Source organism: Manis pentadactyla, chromosome 1 (genome assembly GCF_030020395.1).
Source record: "Manis pentadactyla isolate mManPen7 chromosome 1, mManPen7.hap1, whole genome shotgun sequence".
Lineage (NCBI taxonomy): Eukaryota > Metazoa > Chordata > Mammalia > Pholidota > Manidae > Manis > Manis pentadactyla.
The window spans coordinates 8,237,769-8,264,454 of record NC_080019.1 but is presented as its reverse complement, the minus strand read 5'-3'; the positions used below and the strand labels follow the sequence as shown (position 1 = coordinate 8,264,454).

General features: G+C 41.7%; 1 protein-coding gene across 1 annotated transcript in view; it reads right to left on the bottom strand.

Moving 5' to 3' along the window:
- Positions 1 to 2,651: 2,651 nt before the first annotated feature.
- CCDC25 (coiled-coil domain containing 25) overlaps positions 2,652 to 26,686 on the bottom strand; it is a 32,987-nt gene continuing 8,952 nt past the window's right edge. Inside the window, exons 4-9 of the mRNA XM_036888955.2 lie at positions 21,838 to 21,889; positions 17,041 to 17,116; positions 13,150 to 13,253; positions 12,735 to 12,937; positions 7,847 to 7,892; positions 2,652 to 4,191 (exon numbers count right to left, since the gene is read on the bottom strand). Coding sequence (XP_036744850.1) covers positions 4,162 to 4,191; positions 7,847 to 7,892; positions 12,735 to 12,937; positions 13,150 to 13,253; positions 17,041 to 17,116; positions 21,838 to 21,889 — 511 coding nt within the window. The 3' untranslated portion in view covers positions 2,652 to 4,161. The remainder of the gene's footprint in view (positions 4,192 to 7,846; positions 7,893 to 12,734; positions 12,938 to 13,149; positions 13,254 to 17,040; positions 17,117 to 21,837; positions 21,890 to 26,686) is intronic.

The following is a 26,686-nucleotide window of genomic DNA, read 5'->3' as shown; positions in this document are numbered from 1 at the left end:
GCAGAAAATGCCAAGTCAGTGACATAGGTGCATACCGATAGCACAGACCTGATTCTTCCTGCATTTGGCTATGGTGCGACTACCAAGGTGGGAAGCTCAGCGTTCTTCCAATAACTGATGCCATGAAATTGGAAGGACAGAACAATCAGTGTGAGACAGAGACCAGCTATGTGTATCCCGATGATAAACCATGGTTGATACAGGGTGTTAGACAGATATTTATACTTTCAGTGTACTCCCGAGTCCACCAAGTATACACATGGCTCTCCATATTTTTCTATATGAAATTTCTGGTTTCAACCTTCATTCCCATGTAGGTTAACTGACCCAAACAATGAAATCTCAAGAGTTTTAGTAGCCAAGGCAGTTAAAACTGAAAAGGATGCAGGTACTGCCTTGGCTAGTGGGACATACAATCCACATGTCCTCCAATAAAAATTGAAGAATTCAAATAGTGTTCACAGCTGGGGCAGAAACTTGGGTATTTGTGTGGTTCCCTTTATCTCAAACCTCTCAAAATACACCGAGTAACGTTAGAATAAGCACTACCACCGAAGGGGTGAATCTATGAACAGTGCTGGTCCAGAGCCACCACATTCATCAATGATACCTTCCCAGCAGGTCTTTACATGTGCAGCCACGTCCCCGTTAAGATCTCAGGCAGACCCGTGGGAATCTCGGGGCGGGGCAGGGAATCAAGTTATAAACTTCAAATATTAGGCTCGAACATCACAGCCCTTGAGTTATGGGTTCATCAGTTCTCACCTTGGAATTCTTGGGCAATCTCCCCTTTTATTTTTTTTCCTCCTGCTAAAGAGCAAAACTGGTTGACCACCATCCCAGGTAGTCAAGAACCTCCTTTTTCCTACTTGCCTACAGTATGCATGTACTTACCCTCAGTGAGACGGAGTCTTGGAGGGGAAAAGTGAGATCCCCCCCACAGACTTGGTTCTACTCAAATTATAGGCTTTTATTATATTTTACACATCATTCATGCAGGACAGGAGGAATATGTGGTTGGCATCATCTCATTTGTGAAATGATAATAATGCACATAAAAGTCTCTTGCCCTCTGCTGGGCCCACGTGTGCCCGGCAGAGAACTCTGGGAGAGCCTTGAATGTTTGTGTGCTCGGGCACCAGCACTGGGGCCTTCACTTCTGAGCTGTCACATACTCGCTGGAATTAGATGGGTTGGGACTGACATCTAGCTTGGCATTCAGGTCTCTAATTTTACACTTTTGTTTATAGTTTGATTGCTTTACAGCCTACTTTAACATCAAAAGGTTGCCCACTCACTCTACTATGATCATTCTGAGTACGGGATTTGCTATTCACAATGCTGTGCTTCAAATCAAACACAGGAGAAGCAGGCTTTAGTATCACAGCTTAGGAAAAACTGGGAGTGTCCATTTCTCCATTCTGCTCAGTTTTTCCCATAACCTGTTCCAGCCCAGAAAACAAGAGCTCCCCCTCTCACACATACGCAAGCACTGTGGTCTTAAACTGGAGGTTGGGACTGAACTCTCTGTATCTCATCGTGCAGTATGTGTGGCTCACACCTTCCTTCCTGTGCAGCAGGACCAGAGGCACTGAACAGTTACAAGCTTACCAAAACCCATGCTTCGACAATACAACAAACAAACAAAAGACACTGAAGGGGTTCAACTGAACCTGTCGCCTGCTAAAGCTAAAACTTCCTGTACTGGTAAACTTACCAACATCTGTGCCAGCATAGGCACGGTGACCAAGCTCCCCTACCCAAAGATTGTGGCCCCAGATCAACGAGGTGGGTAAGAAACGAGTTCTAAAGCTACAGGAATATAACAAAGACTGTGAAGTGAAGTAAATGACAAGGTGAACCTCATCAGCACACAGCTCAAACAGTGGGGAAACTGGAGGCAGAGTGGGAAAGAGAAAGCCTCAGGGTACGTGGATTTGGTCAAGGGCACAGTTCATAAAAATCCCAACAATTTGGAATTTTCCTATCAGAACTTTAGGAAACATGCCACAAGCAAGAGATGAGATGTTCTGTTGGCAATGAACCAATGCCCTTGAAAGTGTCCAGCTTTCCCTGGGACCCTGGGAGTGGGGCGGTGGGCAGACTACCCAGCACTCAGGCAGAGGAGGGGGAGATCAGCACAGAGCAGCGGAAAGGGTTTGAGAGCTAGGAACTGAACTCAGAACTGAAGAGAGGTAGGCCTTGACATTTTAAACCAGAATAAGCTGAGGATCTCGCACATACAGTACAAATAGATGCATTCTTCAAAAGCTCTGTCTGTAAATGCAATGTGGGGCGCAGAGGACCTTCAGAGGCTGAGGGGACATGGGAGGTGCTGGAGACAAGGTCTCCCACTGCGGACGTCTGGCTAAGTGTTAAAGAAGTGCCACCGAAACGGCAGGAGGGACATCTTACTGAGAATCACAGCTACTAACTCTCACCCAATCAAGTGTTTCTGGGAAATGTCACTCACTTTGACCCTGTGGGTATCCAGGGGAGACGCACTCACCAGTGAGAGAGGAAGATACACCCATGTAGAACCTACCAGATGGAGCCTATGATAGATGGAGTTTATTCCAGCCATATTACCCTCAAAATCAGTGTGTGAATGGGGTAACAAGCAAATTCTAAGAATTCATATGTCAATATCCTTCCAAATAAAAAAGTGAATCTTTATTATTACATTTTTAAATTCCAGAACTCCAGGCTGAATATCATTATACACACACGCATACACACACATACTCACTGATGTCTGGAGTCACCTCCTATTCCCCCCTCTCAAGATTTGGCTGAGTTACACCTCAGGGAATTTTCCAGTTCAACCCCATACACCAATATGGGATAAACAGAAACAATGAAGTCTTTTGGTTTTACCAACAGTTCCAAAGTGCTATTACAGGTAGCATATTTGTTGGGGGAGATACATTTTTGCTGGGTTAGAATAAAGTTAAGAATAAGAATGCTACATGTAGAGTTCTGGGTGTGGTTAAAATGTGAACTTGTACGCTTCCTGACCTGCAGGCTTTGTTCTCTTTCCCTTTCTTTGTTTTTGTCTTTCTACAGGGGTTGCCTTATATGCTGCAATGAAAATACATCTTCTGTTCCAAATTGCACTGGAGAGCAGGTGGTTCAGAAGATAAGAAGTATTGTTACATATTAGGTTACTGGGCCTACAACTAAGAAATCTGAATTCTGGGGTTACAAGTCAAAAATAAATATTATTTCAAGATAAAGAAATAAGTTACTTGGCTGGTTAGTGAAATGCTTAATGCTTTCTAAGATCATAATTACAGTGTGGACTTTTGCTTTATGCTACATCCCACGACAAAAACCAGGCGTACTACATCCTCAGGAGGAGGCACAGAGCATCCCTGCCTATTTCTCCCTCAGCGCCGAGGAAACGGATCCCAGAACCTGGAGGCTGTCGGGTATGTGACGTGGGACGCCTGGTGCTCAGGTCAAAGCTGCTATAAAGCCCCAGCTTGATTAACACTGACTGTTTAAGTGAGGCAACTACCCAGGCAGAGGCCCTCGCTCGGAGGAAGCAAGGACGTAGAACGCGGAAGCTAAGACAGGCCGAGAGTGGAGGATGAATCTGCTGACAGACCCAGACGACACAATGGAACGTAAATACTGAAGCCAGCACTCTTCTGAAAATATCACTATTAATTAAAAAACCCATAGGCTTTTTTTTTCTAATCAGGAAATCTGACGTGAGGGGAACATTCATATATATTGCTCACTAGTACATTCTTCTTAAGTGAAGCTATTTTAAGAATATGAAAAGCTTTTTAAGACATCTGTTTTCAGGGACAGACCACAGTAATAGCAATACTTTTCAGAGCTGGTTCCTTCTAAAGTCTATCCCAAGAACAAAGGCAGCCAACTTTGATGAGGTATCAAGACATGTTCTGGCAAAAATATTTTCATTTTCCTCAATTAGAGGCTGTCCTCAAGTCCAACTATATTTCATATGTCTGATCCTTTTCTGTCAGCAAAAAAGGGCACTATTATTTTTTAAACTCCAACGTTGGTAATATTTGTGTAGAATGAAGGTAGAATTTTGGTTGCTTGTTTTTTATAACTCAGAAAACAGATGAAATCAAAGTGCCTCCAACTGTCCCTAAATTCACATCTTTAAAAGGTTCTTTTCTCCATTCACATGAATTCATCTGAATCATTGCCATCCTGTAGGAGAGAAAAAAGTGAAACCATAAGAGCCTTCAAAATAAGTAACTCCATTTAAAAAATTTACAGTTAGTCTTAAGTAACAAGCCTCCTTATGCCTAATTGGAGAGGTTAGAGTAAAAAGTAATTTATAATTAAATTCACTTATCATTTCTTCTCCATCTTAAATTGTTGATTGTTTAGAATAGCTGGATTAGCAGCTGTCTCCTCTACGGCATCAAAACATGGCCTGCAATACACAGTTAAGAGACCAGCGACTCCCAAATCATGAAAGAAGGCCCAAGTGACTTAGTATAGGATGCAGCAAGTGTCACTAAAAGAAAATATTACAGCTCCTTCAACAAATATAGCATAATATGAAACCAAACAAATACTCCCTCAATATCCTTACGTCAACAATGTTTCCAACATGTGAAAGTATTTTTGGCCTAAATTCCATTATATAGAGCCTCAAGGTTGTCACATATTTGTGACTTCACAAGAGGCTTTTTTTTTTTAATATGAGAAATGTCACTAGGAAGCCATAGGCCAGTTACCAAGTTAGCTGGTTTGCCAAGTCTTTGATAAAGAACCTTACATGATGGTATACAGTGTAATTTTACCGTGTGGCTTATTCACAAGTTCTACGTAAGACTAAGTACAAAAGTAGAGCCCCGGACTCGTTTCCGAGCCACTGCATGCCCTAAGAGGACTGCTCAGAATGCCAGCATTCACTAACAGTGTAAGTTCTGGTATATTTATTTGCTTGAAAATGTCATGACCTGAGAATGTCACTTGTTTCGGCTTCTATCCCTTTTCCACTGCTTGATACCTGAGTTACTAGAGAAAGGGGAGGACTTAGGCTCACAGGTGTATATGCTTTTCTCCTTCTTAACAGCTCTTACTGAAGATAGGCAGGGAAACAGGAAATACAGGTAGAAAACAATTGTTTCTGTGAAGTCTGATTTATCTCCTTTCATTCAGGAGTTCCTGTGCATCTCTTTAATAAGGACAATGAACGGAGACCACAATAAAAATGCCTTAGGTAACTGTATAAGCACCAGATTCTATTCAAGCACCAGAACCATGCCTACCCCGGAGGCCTAAACTGAGATAACAGGACTAGATGTCGAAAGGGTCATAGCATATATCTCTGAAGATACATCAGCTTTATATTCCAAACACTGAGGATGAAAAACTCACTAAGGTAATGTGGGCTGCTGACAACAGAAGGGCCTCACTCCCTACGGAGGCTGTGAGTTAGATTTGCCAAGAGTTCCCATGTGCCTGGGGATCTGCATTGTGGGATTACTGTAACTTGTAAATATATATCTGAGATCCAAAATATTATTTGGACAATTTTTATGTTTTAGATTCTCTTTAAGAGTCAGTATTTTCAATATAGCAGAATAGGTTTTTTTGAAGCCAATAAAATATTAAAAGTAATTGTTTATGATTCTGTGACCAAATTTAGAAAGATCAGAAAGAAATTATAGATTGGAGAGAATTACTCTAAATAGCAGAGCAAAAACTCAAAATTAAAACCAACTTCAGACTAGAAGAATAATGCTTTTCCTGATGAACTTAAAAATAAGTCCTATTTTATATAAACACCAACCTGTAACTGAAAATCAACTAATCATGCTGCCAATGGGATCATAAAAGGTCTAGAACTCCTTAGCAGAACAGTTACAAGGAGAACCAAAGCCTGTTCCTTTGCAGTACAGGAAAAGGTTCTAAGGGTCCTACCACTTTGAGAACGATAATAAAAACACCCAGTGCAAAACTTCCTTGGAAACTTGAACCTGATTCAGACCTGGAGCTTAGGAACAGGGGTAGTAAGCACGAGGAAGGAAGGAAAAGCATGAGAGCTAGGGATCATTTGACATGCAAATGGGATTTCCTAATACTGGAACTCTTAACATTGTCACTGGTAAGATGGTGTTTGTATATATATGTGCATGTATACGTGTGTGTTTATTGCTTAATTCCAGGACAACATCCCTACTTTAAAAATCTGTAATGACGGGAATGAAAATGTCAAAGGTTCTAACATAACACAGGCACCAGATTTCTGCTTGAAAGTCGTCTGTAAATAACACAAAACTTCAATAAGAGCAAATACAAAAAGACATTTGTTTTAGGGTATGTCAACAATTTCTGTTAAACTATTAAGCTTTTTTGTAAGTTTCATGAAATCTAAGAATAGTTTTCAGAAGGGATTAAATACACCTCATCTTTTGATACCGATACTTTGTGGGAAAATAGACAATAAGGACTATATAGATAAGAAATAATAATGACCAGCTGTAGTCACAGAGTGATGAAGTCAAGGAAGACCTCTCACATATATGCCCTTATTTAAATTTTTGGACAGCCTCCTGAGGTAATATGTCTCCTTTTCAGTGCTGATGAATAGACCCTCAGAGAGGTTAAATAACTTCATTAGGCTTATCCAATTAGTAAATGACAGCTTAAGTCTCTGAACTTCAAAGTCAAGGCTCTATTTAACCACATAATGTTACTCTCGAATTTTTCAGGAGTAAATTATAAAGATACATCTCTGACTTGTAAAGGAGCTTCAGAAATTTAGTTCTTCACAGAGAAAGGAATAAGGATATTGTTCTTATTCATTTTTTGAAGAACGTATAGATATGAAAAAGGTCTAAAACCCTATTAACAATTCCAATTCATGCACCAAGTATGGGGTTTGACTAGATGACCTTTAGGGGGCTTTAAATCCTGCCATTTTTCCAGCATCTAAAGCAGTGCTCTTAGGTAGTAGTTTCTGCAATGCTGGAAATGCTCTCTTTCTGTACTATCTAACATAGTAAACAGCAGCCACACACAGCTTGTATGACTGAGGAACTGAATTTTGTGATTTAATTTAGTTTTAATTAATTTAAGTTTAAACAACCACATACAATTAGTGCCTAGTGTACTGGACAACACAGATGTAAAGTATATATTTGTAAACTATCCTATAAAACACACAATATAGGAAATACATCCACCAAGTTTCAACTTTCTGTAATGACTATTTAATAATACCTAAATTGTGCTATCTCCAGACACTTCAAAGCAAAATCTGATAAAGACAGTTCTCATAAACAGTAAGTCCATGACATAGTTCCAATAAAAAGATACTGATGTTAAGATCCTTTCAGTGCTATAACATGGATCACCACATCTACCTTAGGCCCTCAGGAATGAACACAACGAATGCTGTCACTCAGATCATGGGTAAGATCTTAGGGTTAATACTTTGGTTTAATTTTTTTAATTGAAGGCTATAATTTTGTTCTCACTCAACTATTGTACAGAATCTACAGCTGCATTAATATTGAACATTAATAAAGGCACCTTTGCATGCCTGCAACTAGAAAAGAGGGAAATGAGGAATGAGGAAGTCCTGTAAATACTCATAGACCCGCACTCACAATGGACGAGGTAGACGACCTCTTTCTGGAGGCGACCTACTTAAAAACAAACACGTGAGAGATTCCACAGGGAGGCAGAGGGGCAAGGCCGGGCAGTGCCCACCTCTGTTACAGCTGCCCAGTCACATCAAGCCACCTGCAGTATGTGAATCAATACTGGCTGGTAGGGTCAGTTATTTAAAACTCCTCGTGAGTGATTTCAAGGCACAACATTAGATCAAATAACTTGAGCATACCTGATTCGAAGACATATTCTCAACTTTCATGAGTGACGAGTAACTCCTGGAAGAAAAAAAAGCCCATTTAAAATAAGGTTATCCAGCCAGGAACTATTTCACGAGTATTTACCAACCTAGCATTGCTGAGGGTCTTTTGAAAAACATCTAAGCTCTGCCCTCAAGGAGAACGCAACAAAAAAAAGGATGAATATCTATGAACAGTAAATAAGATATGCACAGCACTTCATGAAGTGCTTGCTCACTCTCACTTCATGTCACCTCTTCATTATGCAGAGGAGGAAATTCATCTACGGCAAAGAGCAGATGTGACTCATAGCTGAAGCACGCTGCCCAGACTGTGTTGTTCCAGGAATTGAAAAGAGGAAACGCTTCGGTGCAGGCAGGGTTGCTGGAGGCCGCTTCTCAGATGAGGGGGAACCCGAACGGAGCCTCAGAGGTGAGTAGGCTAAGCAAGCGGGACAGAACCGGACAACGGTACGAACGCGGGCAAAGAGACGGAACTCACAGTGACATTTCACACTCAATCAAACCAACTCAGGTGGAAAGTCTGAAAGCCAAGGAGGGTGGACTCAAGCTGGATGTGTGCGGCCCGATTAGACTCCCTACTGCGTGAGCGAGCACAGTGTGATCAGCAAGAAGCCGCATACAAAGTGGAGAAGAGAGACCTACGAGATTCAACAAGTATTTACTAAATATCCATGATGTATAAGACTGCTACTCCTGGGGAAGAGGATGGGATGGGAAGAAAACAGAAAATGAAGAATAAGAAAAAGCCCAGCCCCCAAAGAGCTTATGAGGAGAAATAAGACCTATTCGGCAATAGCTATGCAAACAGTTCTATTAAAAATACACAAAGAGACAAAGGAAAGTGAGACCATATAACACCTGTGTTTTAATAGAGCAGGTAAGCTTTCACTTGGATGCAACCACAAATTCAGCTACTGGGAGGAAACATGACGACGACACGCCGCCGGGAGCCGCGGGCGCTCTTGCCCAGCACATGCCAGTAAGTGACGGAGCCCACCGGACACCCACAGGCCCCCGCCCGAAGGACTTCCCCAAAGGCTCGCTCACTCGCTCTCAAAAACCAAATGTAGACTGACTAGAAGCTATTCTGCTTCTCCAACTCTCCAGGCAAAGTCACCTCTAAGACTCCAACTACTTTCAAAACCAGTATTAAGTCTCTTCCACTATCTTCTCTCGTTCTGTGTATAGCTTCTGGCATAGCAGGCACAGAAAGGAAATGATATGTAACACTTCCTCCCGACATCTAACCCTATACAAAGTTTCTCCAAGCTAAAATCCCATTAGATCCTAGGTTGACAGGGCAAGTGTGAGCTACAAAACTGTTTGAAGAGCTAACGACCAAGATGGGTGAGAATATGTGAAGCCTAAGGAAGGAGAAATGTTCGTTATTGTTTACTGAGTAAAATGGTTAACAGAGGGTGTTAATATACTGCCACTATCTAGCCTTCACACTGTGGTACCCTCCCAACAACCCAAACATTTTTAAAGACTACCTAAGGGATGATCTTTACATAGACTTGTTTACATGATGAGGTCATTACAATTCCTGCACACCAGGGACAAGGAGCAAAACGTTCATTTGCAAAAACAAGGTGGATTTCTGTCTCCAAGGGCAGCAGCTCTTTTATCCTGAGAAGGAGGTTGGTGCCTTCTGTGTGGTGGGCTCTGCGTTGTTCTTTGTTCCTGTTTGAGCTGAAGGCTGATGGACATGGTCCTGACTAGAGCTCAAAGAACCTGAATTATACAATGGCAATTCCATCCATTTTTCTCTCAGTAGAAATTAGTAATGAAACACTGTCATTCTTGTTCAAAAGGTTGAAAATAGAAAGAAGTCTACAGTCTAAATAATGGTTTGAGAATTGGAAAGAGGTTGGGTATCTTCTGGGTACAAGACTGGTAAGTCATCTCTTCACTGAAATCATCTGGAAGCACCAGGTATACTGTACAGGGCAAGAATATCTTCTGGTTTATCTGTAGAACCCCTGGAAGATTCAAATGAATGCTCATGCAATCACACAACTGAAGTGGACACTCCTTAAATAAAGGACTTTTTACTATCAGAAGCCAAGTGGAAGGCTGCAGAATGAGAAGATGTGTAGGCGTAACATTCAACCACTGGGGTGGAAGACTCAAAGGCAGAGATTAAAGTGACACTAGCATTACAAACGTATCAAAACAGATTATAAAATACGTCAGAAGCGTGGAGCTTGTTGGAAGTAAACAAAACCTCGAGACGGGGGCACGCAAACAGCTGCTCTGGATATGCCAAGCAAACCCTTGACACACTGCATCGCGTGACAGCCTTGCCTCATGTTTGTCTACATTCTGCAGCCTATGAAACTAAGCTGTTTTTGTGGCATATGGTTCACAGAAATAAACATAACTGTTTTTGGTTTTCTGAGACCCATGATAACTTATTAAAAATAAAGGACTATAGATGAAATTGTATAAAAACATGGATCAGAAAAGTGATTTTTCAATTTATTCCACTTACATTTTCCTTTTACTCTACCTGTGATGTGGGATAAAAATTTATGTCTTAAAAAACAAGTGGAAAAATATCACTGACTAATGACAGCTTAAGAAATGGTACTGATTAAGCTTTTGAAGCAAAAATTTCATTCAATAACAATGAGGATTTTTTTCCCCCTCAGCTTATCCAGCATTTTATATATTGCTGACACTACAAAAGAAAACCCAGAAGATATGAAAACTGTGTTTTAGGGGATGGGTTGCTTTGTTAAATGCTTGCAACTTTATAAACTAGTAAAATCAACACAAAACCCCTAAATTTTAGTAGCGTACAGTTTAACCTGAAACACAAACGTAATGTATTTGAAGGTAAACTATGACATCTATAAATTACTTGATTTATATGAAATACTATAGGAACACTGAACAGAACATTGTGGTGACAGATGTGTGAGCTTGAGAATCAGACTAAGACCAGCTATGTGATTTTGGGCAAGTAACCTGACTGCTTGTCAGTTTCCTCTTCTACAAAATGCAAATAAAAATATCTGCCTCATGTGGCTACTGTTAGGATTAAATGCGATAATGTAGTAAAGCAGAGTATAGGGTTTGACGGATGGCAAGGGTCCAAAAATGTCAGCTATTCTTTCTTATTAAATTTTCTAACTAAATTAAATGACATTATATTCATAACATACAATATGTTTCTAAACAAAATTATGTTAGATCTATAAAGGGCACAAGACGGCATGTTTCGAAATTTTTCTTCACTCACACTACAAACAAAAACGAATAAACTCCTCTCAATCCTGCATCACTCAAAATTCTAAACACTTCCCCACACTGAGGGAGTTGCTAATTTTTCTTTCACTCACAACACAAAGCTAACTCACTTCTAGCTCAAATTGAATGTTGAAATCTATGCACTAGCTTGCCTCCTGTTAGCAGAACATAAACTCAGGAGAGCGCTTCTGGAGTTCTCCATTTGAATGCTATATTTTAAATGAACCTACTCATCCCGTTTTAGCAGAACCCCCAGAAGGAATATGTGCAGGTAGATAAATAATAAACACCAGTACTTAATCATAACACCTACATTCTAAAGCGACAATCTTTCTAATAATCCATGGTACTCCAAGGAACCTGGGTCAGAACATGGCAACACAGCTTGCTTGGATCCTGTACTATTCCCAAGGCATGCTGATATCTCTTTTTTTCTTTCTCATATACTTATCACATGGTAACTATGGAAAACTGTAGAAAAACCTAGGAATTCTGACTAGAAATTGCAGGATAAATTTTCTTCCTTCCTAGGAAAACCCAGAAGCCTCTTCAGGCACAGCACTGTAGGTCTATTACAGACACAGTGTGGCAGGCAGAATAACGACCCTACCCAAGGATCCTTGGCTCCAGAATGTGCAGAAATGTTAGCATGTATGGCAAAAGGGACACCACAGATGTGATTAAGGATCTTAGACGGGGAGATTATGGATTATCTAGATGGGCCCACTGACATCGCATTGATCCTTAAAAGCAGAGCGGGCTGTGGTCAGATGGGGCTGTGACTATGGAAGAGGCGTCAGAGACAGGCCATGGTGCTGGCTTTGAAGACGGGGGAAGGGATCACAAGCCAAGGAATGTGGGCAGCGTCTAGGACCTGGAGAAGGACACAGCTTATCCCCTGGAGCTCCAGGAAGGAATACAGCCCTGCAGACACCTTGGTTTTAGCCTAGTGGGAACCACACTGTACTTCTAATGTATGGAACTGTAAGATGATTAATCTGTGTTGTTTTAAGCCACTAAATTTGTGGTAATCTGTTATAGAAGCATTGGAAAACTAATAGCCAGTATTCTCATGCCTTACACTAGAATTTCAGTATCCAAACTATATATTAACTACTATTTCTCATATATAATACTATATATTAACAGAGTGCATTGGAGCAGGCCTCACTACATTAATTACTTTCGATTTTCAAAATGTAAAAAAGGCATTTTTAAAAACAGCTTTCAAATGTTAACAGCATTGGCCTTTAGAGCTAAGACAACTTTATTTAAATATCATAGCTAGTCAATGATAAACACTTAATATAGCCTCTTTTCTTTTCCTGAAGATGTTTATAAACCAAACACTAAAGATAACCTATAACAGTTTATTTAAAAATAAAATAAGCCATTTTATTTCAAACAATCTCATATCGTGCTCTCATAAAAGGGCAATTCATCTGACTAACACGAGTATAAACGCCTTTTCCTAATGCACTGTAAGGCTCTGAGCTTATTATTTGCTCCTCCTCCTACAGTGTATCATTCTTCAGGGTTAAGCCCTGGTCAGATCAGCAGGGAAGACCTCCACACTCAGTGTCACGCGGTGGCCCCAGCATACCTAAGTTCATCCATTTCCCTCTTCTTCTTCATCTCTTCCTTTTCTCTCCTTTTCATTTCCTGAATTTGGGCTTTCTTCTCGTTCCTCTCTTCCCGGTCTCTGCCTTCCTTCTCTGCTGCCAGGTCTGGGAATCGCTCCATTTTGGTCTTTTCTAATCGGTTCAGGACCTCATTCACTTTTTTCTCCACAGTCACAATTTTCACCTTTGAGGGAATGGGGGGAAAATATCGAATCTTTATTATGTATTTTTTTTCCCTCATACAGGGAGAGGCTTCCAGGGGTATAGCAACCCAGCTTAATTCCCTTTAGAAAACACACATCATGCAGAACCCTCAACAACAAAGGTGTTAGAGAGGAAACGGATATGCCACCCAGCGTGGGGACTCGGCCTCCTGCCGTGGTGCACGACACTTACATCCTTTTGCCTGTGAAAGCCTATCTGACCCACATCCATGTCGGCGGTTTTCTTCAGGTTAGACCAGGGTGTATACACCACGTTAACGTTGTTCATCTTGCAACCTGTCAAGAGAGACTGTCTTCAACATGCAGGCAGGATGCGCTCCCTCACCCACCAGCAAATGGCCACAAGCCCACAAAGGGAAGGCTTAGAATGAACAAGCCATCGCGTGTTCCCAAGCACAAAATGCTGTTTCAAAAAACCACCCACAAAAGGCAAATGGTAAAACCGACACAGTTCAAACAAAAGTATTACAGTGGAAAGCAGAGCCTGTGGATTAGCTTCAGGGGCTTCCAAAACTTGCTAAAATTGAATGCAGAATTCACTATGTGTGTTTTTTAAGAGAAAAGGACTCAACAGATTTCCTCAGACTCTCAAAGGAGTCCTTGATCCAATAAGGTCAAGCAGCAGGACAAAGCAGAAAGCCCTGGGCTGGGATCCGAGAGACCTTCACTCCATCTGGCCCTTTTGCAAACCGGCTTTGTCAACTGGGGACGTCCCCATGGCTCGCGGCGTCTCATCTGAAACATGAGGAAACTGGACTAGTTCAGTAGTTTTTGGTTTTTGTTTCTTTTAGCAGTGGACCCTCTTCTGCCAAAGATGACAGATCAAAGTAAAGGAAGCAGAGATGCTCTGGGAGAGAGCACCAGGTACCCCGTTCCTCTCCCTCCCGTCCCCTCGCCACCTCCACCTCATGCTTCCCCTCGACCCTGACAGCCTCCCAGGAAGCTCAGAGAATCACTTATCACTAGTCCAACACTCTTTAAGGCCCTTCCAAATTAGGTGGCCACCTATTTCATTGTTTCTTAAGTCATCAGGTACATTGGGGAAATCTGATAAGCACCACCGTACCTAAGTGATCAAAGTTAACATCACCAAAAACTGGGCCGAATGGCACCACGTGCCTCCGACTGTAATGCACAAGACTTCGCTTAATGTAGTATTCCTGCCTGTAGTATTCACACGTAATGTGAACCTACTCAAGAGGAAGCGTCAGACCAATCTGAGTTGCAGAATACTTTACAGCTGGTCTCCAATGTAAAAGGGTCGATGTCTTGAAAGACAAGGAAGTGTCTCTGGATGAACAGAGATTAGAGAGACATGACAAGTAAATATGACACATGACCCTAGATCAGGAAAAAATGCTACCAAGGGACAGTAGTGGGACAACTGGCAAGATTCAAACTGGCTGTATATCAGATAACAGTATTCTATTCAAGTTAAAGTTGCTGAATTTAACCACTGAAGTGCAGTTACTAAAGACAATGTCCTTCTTAGGATATGCTGAAGGGTCATGACATCTACAATTCAAATGTTCAGCTGAAAAAATTATCATGTGTATGTTACAGAGAGAAAGCAAATAAACATGGGAACACTGTTGAATCTAAGTGAAGGGCATATGAGAGCTCTATTATTTTTGCAACTTTTCTGTAGGTCTGAAATTTTTTTCAGTATTAACTTTCTTAAAAGTCTCCGTGTGCAAGGCACGATGGAGGACATGACCATGGATCAGACAACGGATCCAGCCTTCCAAGACCAGAGGAGGGCAGATAAGAACATAAATAACTTCAACTAAAAGCAGAACTCACCCAATGATATTGGAAAGGAGAAAGTAAAGTGACATGGTAGTTCAGAGGGCGCAGTGGTCAGGCCACGCTGGGGAAGAGGGCAGCACCACAGGAGAAGGTGCCACAGCTCAGGGAGTAAGGCAAAGACTCTAAGGTCTGACTGTCTGGCTTCAAATGCACCCTCTACCACACTGCAGAGCTGATATCCTGGGCAAGCTCAGCTTCCTCATCTATAAAGTGAAAACAATAACATCTACCTCAGGAGGGCTGACAAATAATTTGTAAAGATTTCAGCACAGCACCAGGCAGGTAATTAACAATCGATGTTAGCTATTAGTACTATTACTACAACTACGGTGTGGACCTTGAGACTTGGCTTGGATCTGGACATGTGATGACTAACAAGGAGGAGAAATTGAGGGCAGAGGGAATGCAAGCAAAGGCAGCTAGGCAGGAAAATGGCAAACATTTGCTTTGGCTGGAGGATGAAGTGTGTGAAGGGAAAAGAAGTCTGTGGTCAGATCAGAGACGCTTAAATGCCAGTTTAAGAAGTCTGAACTTAACTGTACAGACAAGGTGGAGGGTGTCACACAAAGTGTCTAAGCTTTTAGAAAGTTGAATCTGGCAAGAGATCATAAGATGGACATAGAGTTGGCTGACGAGATCCTAGGACACACAAGTTTAAACCCAACTCCCTTGGTTCTGAACACTGAAGGTGGTCAACTAGGGAGGAAAATACTTTAATTATACAGTGACACAAATGGAGTGAGCAGATCTCACAGCAAACAATCTTTTTCACTCCTCCTCATCCTGTGCTACTGACTCACGGGAGTGACACTCGAGCTCAGCTCCGTATTCTGCTGAAGGAGCTGGCACTGTGCAGGGCTGGAGAGAGAGAAGAGCAACTCAGTGTCATGCCTCTTCCCTCCTCTGCCTTCTCTAGAGCTGGCATTCTACATGAGAGTAAGAAGAAAGAAGCAGGCCAAAAAGAGAGGCCACAGCTCCTGTAATAAACTCCTACCTGCTAGTCACGGGCACGGGAGGGGGACAGGAATGTGTGAAAGAGGTTAATGATTGTTTTACTAATTTTATTTCCAGAACTAAAGATCTTACATGGAAATCTTATAAGCTCTGTTCCACTCATAAAGACGGAATGCCCTGAAACCAACTACAATTTACTGATTTATGGAACCGAAAACCAGTGGTTCTACATGACTTCCCTCTTCTTTGGCCAGGTATCTGGCTCATTAAAGCTGCCTGAGTGAGAGTCAGGAAATGCCATCTAAGTGACGGGAAAGGGGGTGCAGTGCCCAGGTCTGGTTCTGTGATCACTGACCCCTGGCCCCTGCTATCGGCTCTGTCTGTCCCGCCCCTGTCCTCTCCCCAAACCGCATTCATTTCGGACCCTCTGGGTCATCCCTCAGCTTCACGCACCGAGCTCACCTCTATCCCAGTGCATTCTATGCTGCACATCTAAAATCCAGTCTACCAGCTTATCATTCTTAGGATGACACTGTCTCCTGGCTCCCCTTTCTAAGTCCCACCTCCACCGCAATGATTGTCTTTCCTGACCTACACTGACTGTTGACAGATTAAATCTTGTACAGTAGAAATAAATAAGCCCCAGGCCCAGGATCACAGGCCCTACCTAAAATACTCAGGCTGATTGTTCTCAACACTCTCTGCACATTAGCATCACCTGGAGATGACTACACAAGCACTGATCCTCATGGATCACCCCAGACAAATAAGATTCTTTGGGAGATAACTAGATTAACTGACTTGCTACCTTCACAATTTACAGGGAGGAAAAAAAGTATGTAAGGGGAGAAGGAGAGAAAGAAAAAGTAGGAAAGAGGGATTTAGAGACTTGAGTTCCAGAATCTGATGACAAATGATGGAAATAAAGACATCAAATAACATTAAAAATAAAGCCATGAGATGCATCTCTTGCTTAGCTGCTAACATTACCTAATTTCCAAAAGTCTTTGTATGAATAACCTTAGGGGTAGGCAAATCTAGACAGCCTTCTATTAAAGAAGAGGAAAGCAGGGTAAAGAGCTGAGATAGGGCCGTGAACATTAGAGGGGCGGGCAGATCAGCTTGCAGTCCTTTGATAGGCAGCAGAACTGCCCCCTTAAAGAAGAAAATGGAGAAAAAGGGCACATGACGTGTTATTCCTTTGACTCAAGTCAAAGTCAGTAGCATATTCTCTAAAATGTAAACTGTTTCAGACACAGAGAAATTGGTGCTAATTCTGGAAACACCCCAGAAAACTGACCTTGAATGCTATTGGCCTTCACAAGATGGGCACAGTCCATTAGTACTTCCTTTGGAATATCCTCTATCTTCTCCCCCTGAAATACAAAAATAAACCAAAGTTTCCACTACCTTATGACTGATCAATACCGAAGCACTTACTGGATTTTGTTGCTGCTTTATTAGGCACAATGTTATTAAAAGCAGGAGCTCTTCAACTGTATTTCAGAACATTGAAAAATGAAGTCCATTATGGTAATGTTTATTTGAACAAAGAGAACAATAATATGGAAAATGATGGTACTTACTAGGTGGAAAAAAAAATCAGGGTATGAAAGAAAACCACCAAAATACTAGCTGTAATAATGTTTAAGCAATTTTCCCCTCATTCTTCCCATTCTTACTTCTAAAACCTTGTGAGGAAATGGTGCCTGTTTTTTAAATAACTGAAGTCTTCTTAGCTGAGGTGCCTAGACCTTCCTCTCAAAGAGACATCTTAGAGTTCTGGGTCTCAAACATCCGGTGGGGCATCTCTCCTCAGCCTCAGTCACGAGCCAAGCTCTTGCTGTGTTAGATACAACCATTCACCGTAAGGGAGAAATAATATTGATTCATTTTCTGTACAGATACTGTATCAGAGTCAAGGCTGAATAGGCGAAGCCATCCCAAAGGAACAAAAACATTTCAAAGGCAAGAGCTAGGGGCAATCAGCTTAGTACTGGCTCCCAGGAGGCATGGGATTACGGAAGCACTTCCCTCTGGGAATGAAATGTCTACCTATGTAAATATTTGAGACAAACTAAGTTTATTCCATTATGTTTCTAATTTTTGTCTTTATTTTAAATGTTTTAAAATGGGAATTTCTCAAATATATAAATTTGACCAAAAAATAAGTGATACAAGTATGTCACTGCTTTAATGACATACCTCATCCTATGCAACTCCCTTAGCACTTAGAGGATTCTGAACATAACATCTTAACAAAACAACGTCATCACTATGAATACCAACAACTACACTTGGCTGTAACAGGGACTTCTAAAATACACAGAAACTGATTGACCCTACACTAAATAAATCAATATGAGTAATTAAAAAACAACACAATAGCTACCACTTTTGAGTACCCACCATGTACCAGGTAGAAAGCAAACAGCCATATAAAATGGATAGTAGTATTTTCCTGACTTAACCAAGGAAGAAAATGAAGCTTAGCCAGGTTGAGTATCAAGGCCAAGGTCCCCATATCCAGTAAGTGACAGAGCTGAGAGATGACTCCAGGACTAAAGCCAAGCTCGAGCAACTGGCCCAGAGCATGGCTCTTAGGGAGTTCTGATGGAAACAGAGTTTCTCGGTCCCTGAAGTCAGGCTACGTTACCAGATCCCTCCTCACTACCTGCAGCTGTCACTGTTCCTGAAGCAATCCCCTTTTCCCACTTCGCTATTTCTAATATAATACAAGCAGACCAAAAAGAACAAACACAAGAACCAGTCAGTTCAGCACTATGCACAAAGTCAGAGTACATAAACTCTCAGTTGCAGAGTCTGAAGTACTCTCAGTACGTAAAGGTCAGAATTTTGACTTGTGGGCTTTGTGCCATCTATGTTAATGAGATAAGAAACCTCTAGGTAAGTGAGCTTTTTCTATGGGTTTTCAAAAATCAAAGCAGCCTAGGAAAAAAACACTACGGAATATCTATGATCTTCAAGCTTTGGGTTGAATTAAACTGAATTCGACAAAAAAGGAATTAAGACACAGTGTATAATGTGTGTACCAGGCATTACTCTGTAAGTTTTGGTGATGCTAGCTCATTTAACCTTCACAACAACCCAATAAGGTAGGTATAGGCACATAACTTGCTCAGAGTCACACAGCTGGTGAGCAGTGGAGCTGAAGGAGCACGTGTTTTTACTGAGTGCATTATGTGCTTTAAAAGAAAATAAAATTAAACTTCAATTCAAACAACTAAGAGCTGGTGGTAAGGTGAACTTGGGACTACCACCACGATTTCCAATTTCTGACACAGCAGAATCCTAAGGAAAATACGGATTCTAAGCCAAAAGGAAACTTGGTAACACCATACTCTATTTTCTCTAACTTAAAATAGTTTCAAAATGGCAAGCGGTTGCCTAGGAGAACTCATCAGGTTTTCCAGCACAGAGCTCACAATCTTCCTCTTTCCCTTTACAATACAGTTTTCAAAAACATTAACAGTGTAAGTTAAAATGAGGCATGATGTTTAACCTTGCTAGTAAATTCAGAATCTATAACCATAATGAAGTAGCTTCTTATATTTATTTAAATGGCCCAAAGGATACTATTTTTTCAGGAGTTATAAAATCTCAAAAAGTATTTGGGAAACCTACATGTATCAGAAGAATATTTTAAACCAGCACAGTATTTTCAGAGGGCAATTTGTCATGAAAGGAGTTAACCAAAAGGCTTGTATCTTTTGATCCAGGAATTCCATTTCTGAGATTTACTCTAAAAAACATAATTCAAAAGGAAAACAGAAAGTGGTTCATAAAAAAATATTTGTTGGGGATCCACAATGCTCAAAACAGCAAACCACTTATATTCTGAGAAGGGAACTTTCATGTTAATTGTGGCACAGTATCAACTCAAAGCAGCCAATCAAAACAATAAATATGAAAACTGTACAGGAAGATGAGAAAGTTTATGAATTGTCATTTTAAGAAGTAATACAATCAGCCAGGGGGATTCCAGGATGGAATCTAGACTGAGATGAAAGAATCCAAGTGTACAACATAACATCAGTGAAAGGTGTGGGGGAGAAAGCAGGTTAAAATTACTTTAGAAAACAATATTATGACTAGGAACTGTAAGGCAAAAAGACAAAGATAACTGCACATAAACACTGGACTTTAGTTGGTATGGTTATTTCTTACAGGCACGGGGGTTAACAAATCTAAACCCTCTGACATATATACTGGAGTCAAATAAGCAAATGGAAGGTGGACAGTGGGAGACAGGCTTCTCACTGTCTGAGAAGGAAGTAATAAATAATCCCGGAGTGTAGTGAGGGGTTCATAAGAGACATGAGCATGAGCTCACATTTAGCTTAATGGAGACGAAGAAGGAGGGACGTAGGAACAGTTACTCATATGAATTACTAACACAGGTTAGTACACATACATGTATTTCCTATCTCTGTGAGGTGAGGGGGCCTAGAAGATACTCCAGTGGCAATGAGCACACTCGGAGTCCAGATCTTGATTTCTAAATACCATTCCCCAATATAAAAGAACAAGGGGTGCTTGGAGAAATGGCTGATTCTAGGGTCAGGGCAAGGAAAATACAAGAGCAACCTGGGGCAGCTTGGAGTGCAGAAAGTAAGGAAGTGCTCAAAAAACAGTAGGTTGGGCGCATGCCAAAGGAAGGCAGGAGCAGAGCAGACAAGAGCTCCGCTGAAGCTGGGAACATGTGAGCAACAAAGTAACATACTACTGGATCATAACCCAAAGTATAAAATAACTATATGGGTCCATACCGAAGCACATGCATTACTAAATTAACTCCATGGAGAAGAGATTTACAGAACAATTTCAAACAATATATGTAGAGAGATTCCCCACTCCAGGAAGTGAAGCTTAATTCCACCCACCCCTTCATTGAGTATGGGCTGGACTTTGTGACTTGTGTCCAAATAATAGAGTATGGAAGAGGGGAGAGAAGCAACCCTGCAGTGGAGGAACCTGGCAAACATTCCCCTGGCCAGGAGATCAAGGTTAACACCATCAGCAGTAAGTACACAACGTACGTAGCCCAGACATGATGCAATGAGAAGGGCACTGCCTGCCGCTCTTCTTCCCCCCAAACCCTGACCCCAGTCTAGTCACGAGAAAAACAGCAGACAAACCCAAGCTGAGTGGCATTCTATACAACACCTGACCGGTACTTCTCAAACTGTCAAGGTCATGAAAGACAGGGAAAGAGTAAGAAACGATGACAGACCGGAGACTGGCAGACAAGACAACTAACTGTAAGGTGGGGCCCTGGATGGGATCTTGGAGCACAAAGAGGACACGAATAGACAATCTGGCCAAATCCAGAGGCTAGGGTTCAGTTGGTAGCGATGCACCAGTGGTGGTTTCTTAGTTCTGATGGACCTACCCTAGTAATGTAAGATAGTTGCAATGGCGGAAACTGGGTGTGGGGTATATGGGAACTCTAGTCTATCTGTGCTACTTTTCTGTCAATCTGAAATCATTCCAAAATAAAACATAAAAAGAAAAGCAATATACACAAGTATATATATGTCCTATGATTCAATTATATAAAATATAACATACGAATGGAAAGACAGATGAAAAACTGAGGTTTCGTGTTACCAGGGAACATGAAATTCTTTTTCCTTTACTACTATGAAATGCTGTTTTACACCTCCCAAAGCAGCTCTGGTAACTAGGAGCATCTGCCCTTGGTAAGACAGGAGAATTGCATGACTCTGAGAAAAAGGAACCAGAACATGATTTCCACTGGACAAGATACAAAGTCCAGGAGTGTCAACAGAAATGAAAGGGAGAGAAAGTGGAAGTGACAGAAACACACCTGAACTGGAAGGAGAAGGCAGCATTTCTAGCTGGGAAATAGTCACTATGACCCCTTCCAAGTCTCAAAGGTCACCAGAGTTTGCCCTAGTGATTTTTCTGGGCCAGGGGAAGACATCACTTCATTTCCTAATTTTTAGACTTTTGTACATATTTATTACTTTAAGCAATTTAACTGCAAAAAAAAAGAGGAAATGATGCCTATCACTAAAGAAAAAGTTACGAGTCCACATTTAAATCCAGTTACCTTATGTAATCGAAGGTATACGTGAGCCGAAGAGAGTTTGTCCACATGAAACCTATAAAGAATGAAAAACACTTTAAGCAAGAGTTACAGGACAACCATCTCCTCAGGCCACCTGCATTTAAAGCATTCCAACCCAAGAAGTATTAACTCAGCGCCTACCACATGCTAAGCACCACAGGGAGTATGAAACACAGCCACCACCTCTGAAGAGCTCAACTGGGGGAGGGAAGGTAAACATGGCAAGTTCCGCAGCTGTGGGGGACTGATGCCATGAGCATCACTGGAAACAGCAAATGTTCAGCGTCCTGGGAAGAGTGACTTTTCAAGTGAGAAAGAGCTTTCAGTGGACAAAGATTTCACTGATGAGCTGAGATCTGGTGGGTCCCTGATGGAGGCACAGGATTAGAGGAAACACAGGGAATGGAATTTCAGGTGAGAAGGGAAGGAAATGGAAGAAGTCCTCAAGACTGCAGCACTGCAAGCCTGGGAGACGTGTAGGACCACTCGCTGGAACACCTGACATCTGGAGAGAGGGCACCCATTTGGGAAAAAAAAGACTACAGGCTTGGTTTGGGACATCCTGAGTTTTCAGTGATGGCAAAACAGTCTCAAGAGACTGTCAAACACAGATGTGAGAGTCAGGTGAGGACTGGAGACAGGAAGCAGACCGCATCATAGAAGGGGTCAGACCAGGTCTCCGACCTTACATCCAACAGCAGCACCAACGTGTCTCCTGGGGGAGCACAGAGACTGTCCTTTTTGACACTGTCCTAGCAACATTCAGAATGCCCTTCCACCCCAGTGTCCCATGTGTACCTGTCATTAAGGCTCTAGCAGCCACCAATTCCATTAAGTCTTTTAAAACCTACTTCCTTTTTCAGCTAGTCCAACATTTTGAGATATTTAAGTTTTTCACATTTACAATCCACAAAATGAAGTTCACTACACCCAGAGATCCCTCAGAATCCTGAGCATCAAACAACAGTAACACAATTGTCACTTTGTGATTCTGTTAACTTCACTCATCTCTTCCTTAGTCCTGACCTTTCCAGACCAAGAAATACTCAGTAAAACCCTAAAGAGGCACCACTACATCCCATTATGTTTCTCTAGACATTCTCTTAGCATTAATGTATTTTTTAGACGTGAAAATGGCCACACATTCACACCCAGTATAAGATGTATACAGTGTGATTCCATATAAAGGTTAAGTGTATGCTGTTTCTAAGGCCCTCCTTAAAAAGGTTAAGCATCTTGCTAGTCACTTTGGATACAGAAAAAAAAAACTACGTATTTTTGGCAGTCTATGGTGACTCTAGGTTTTATTCATAACCATTACTGATAACCAGAAATGGACACAGCATCTCAGTTTGATTTGTTTTTCCCCAGTAGTTCATTGGCTCATTTGCATTCCCAGTCAGAAATTCCAACTGATTATCACCTTCAGCTTGGCATTTTTCCACCCAGAAAATATGTTTTTGCAAATCTGGAAATTATATACTTCATTACCCTCTTTCAGGATCTTAGGAAAATACTCCATTAGTAAGCAACCTCGATGAGAATTAACTTCTCCCATTCCAACTTGCTTTAAGCCAGTTCTCTATTTATAGCAACTCTTTCCTACACAGCTGTAGCAGCTTGATTATATTCTGATTTTCTTAAAGGTCTCTCATGCATAATTTGTCAAAAGAGATACATGAATAATTTCAGTATGTATCTAAGAGATCCATACACAAGTAGTCAAAGTACTAAAACACACCAGGAAATACACTGCTAGTAACACCAACTTTAGGCTCATAGGAACACCTCTATGACAGGTAGAGGGAACACATGAAGTGTGGCATTCTAGTTGGTATGTGAAATAAATAAGCAAAAAAGCCAGCCCTGTAAACAAAATATCTTGAGCAAGTTTCCTTAAAAAAAACCTTTCCAAACATTCCAAAATGTTTACTCAAAGTTTAAGATTGAGCCCACCAGCTCCTTAGTTGCCTCTTGTCTTTCTCTCCCCGCTTACTCAGTGTCACGCTTTACTGCGAGCAGAGACGGGACACGTCGATAAATAGGCACTGATAGCTGAGGATGCGGAGGCAGAAGCCGGGCTGTTACGTCCTCAAAGTGGGCTCTCAGGAAACACTACACAGTGGCGGGTCTGGAGGCAGTAAACACACATTCTTTCTATTTTCCTTTGTTTAAAGATTACTTTAGTTCCACTCTCATCTATTCCTAGAAAAATCCTTTGCTTAAGGTGCTTCAGAGGGTTTCCGGGATGAACTCAGTTGACATTCACAGAGGTGAAGTTCCAAAGTCCACGTCAGTATGAAACTAGGTTGAAAATCTTTCCAGGAAGGTAGATGAACTGACTCATTCTTAGCATGCCCAGGAATGTTTCCAGGATCGAGTTTATGAACCAGAACAGGCCTTGACATGTCCAAGTGAGCTTCTGCAGTAACCTGCAGCCACGCTCTGGAATAGCTTCTGAGTCAGCCAGTCCCTTCCGACAACAGTCACTAATCTCAAGGTTATTAAAAGAGTGTCGAACTGGGTATCTAAGTACCTGTAGACACCAATTTACTAAGTAGTTTTCCAGGAAACAATCTTAATGAAATAATAAACCCAAGACATAATACATGGGGTGTAGGTTGTAAGTTGGAGATTTCTCCTCTACTTATTTGATTGGAAAAAAATAGGTAAAATGCTGTGGTAAATTGACTTTCATGGTGCATCTGAGTATGTACCCTTTCCTATGCAGGTACTTATGCTGTAAGCCTGGCATGATAAAAACTTACAGCAGAGAACTACGTAACAGGTGCAGCCGTTCTTATCTCCTTTAATAGAGTATGGAGCTTTAGGGACAACTGAAATAATCCAGCTGGGGGTGACAGGTACTCAAAATGGAGTTAGCCAGAATGCAGTTATTGTGAAGAGATGTCCAGTAGAGATCGTTTCTAGAGAGGCAGGGAGCTAGGCAATTAGGAAGTCAACAAATATTTATTGAACACTATGTGCCAGGTCCTATGCTAGGTGATGGAAATATAGCAGCGAACAAAACAGCTGGATCGCTGTCCTCACAGGACTTACAGTCTCGGGTCCTAGGAGGTAAGTGGCCCCAGTCCAGAAGCCCTCTGCAGTGCGAACTGTTCGCCTGGAGCAAGCAGGTTCCAGGCAGTATCTCCCCTGAGGATATCTGATACTCAGTCCAGTAGGCCATGCGCTGGGATGGGGCAAAACTCCGCAGGGCTCTGGTGTCCCTTGGTTCTGGGAGTGTGGACTTTAGAGGGAGCAGGCAGACAGGAAGCCTTTCCCCTGGGGTCATGAATCAGCCCCTCCCTAATGGGGTAAGCTGGAGCCTACAGTGGGTGCCTGCACGTAGGCCTGGAGCGTCTGAGCACAGCCACCGCTTAAGTTAGTCTCTGGGTAGTATTTTTCCTACTAAATGTCCAATGCTGTATACCTGGTTGAAAATAAACCAACTCTCCTAAAAAGTGGCAGCCAAAACTGTCACGATAGGGAATTAAGCAAAGGGTCTGGGCCCATACTTGGGGCCACTTACCTCCTAGGACCCGAGACTGTAAGTCCTGTGAGGACAGCGATCCAGCTGTTTTGTTCGCTGCTATATTTCCATCACCTAGCATAGGACCTGGCACATAGTCAGTGTTCAATAAATATTTGTTGACTTCCTAAGAGCGAGAGCTGCAGCAACAGCCTGAGAGAAGAAAGCGTGGTCTGCAGCCAAGAGTAGTGGCCTCGGTTGGGAAGAGGGAATTAGTGATTTAGAACCAGAGCTGGCTGGGGGCCGGCAGCATCAGAGCAGAGCTGTTCGGTCTCTCTCAGTGTTAGTTTCCTCATCTGAAATGGGAATAATATCAGTAACCATTTCACAGGGTTGTTGTGAATTTAGGTGTATTAATGAAGGTAAATACTTAACAGTATTTGGCATACAGTTAAGTGTTCAATAAATGTTCATTACTACTATCAATAAATGTTTATTACTACTATCAGCAAAACAAACAGGATCCATGTGCATATCTTCAGGAACAGCATTTGGTTAGAGGGTGTTAGGAGCTGTTGAGACCATATCCCACTCGATAGGTAAAATTATGTTCTAGGAGAGAGAATCACAAGGGCTAGAGTGATTGGCAGAAGCTAAAAATAGGAAAAGAAAGCAAACTGAGTCTGAGAGTGATACAAGAAAGAAATAGGAAGTGTGGAGTCCACATGCTCCTAAAGGGTTCTGGTCTGTGTGGCAGAAATGCCATATGGCATTCTACAGCAGTTAGAAAAATATATCAACTAAAATGAAAGAATCTTTTTGTTAGCTTGTTTTGTTACTGTCTTTTGGATTAGGTTTGGTGAGCAGCAAAATACATTACCTTAGAAGGAGGCTAAGAAATCATATATTATTATTTTTTTAATTTCTATACATTAATTTTAGAAAGAGGGTAATGGCTGGATCAAGACAGGGCTAAACTCATGAGGGAGTTGAGAAGACAAAGGGAACCCAGTCTGCATTTTCTTTAAAGCTGAACTGGTCAGATGCTCTATGTATTCCAGTTACACAAAGCTTGTGTCTTGTCTCTTTCACTGCCTCATCCAACCACCCAAGAGTGGTCTGAATGCACATGTGCTGCTGTCTCAGTACCTTACCGTGAGAAGGCACACAGAAGGTACGAGAAAGTCTATGTTCTGGGGGCCCCCGTGGCCAGCCTGAGCTCTAACCCTAAGACGTCACTGCCAGTTTACTTGGTAATTATAAATCAAGGGAGCTTGCAGTCCGTTTATTCACCATTGAATGTTTATAAAGTACAAAGCACAAGTTCTAGTTTTAAAGGTAGAAACCAGGTGTCTGGCC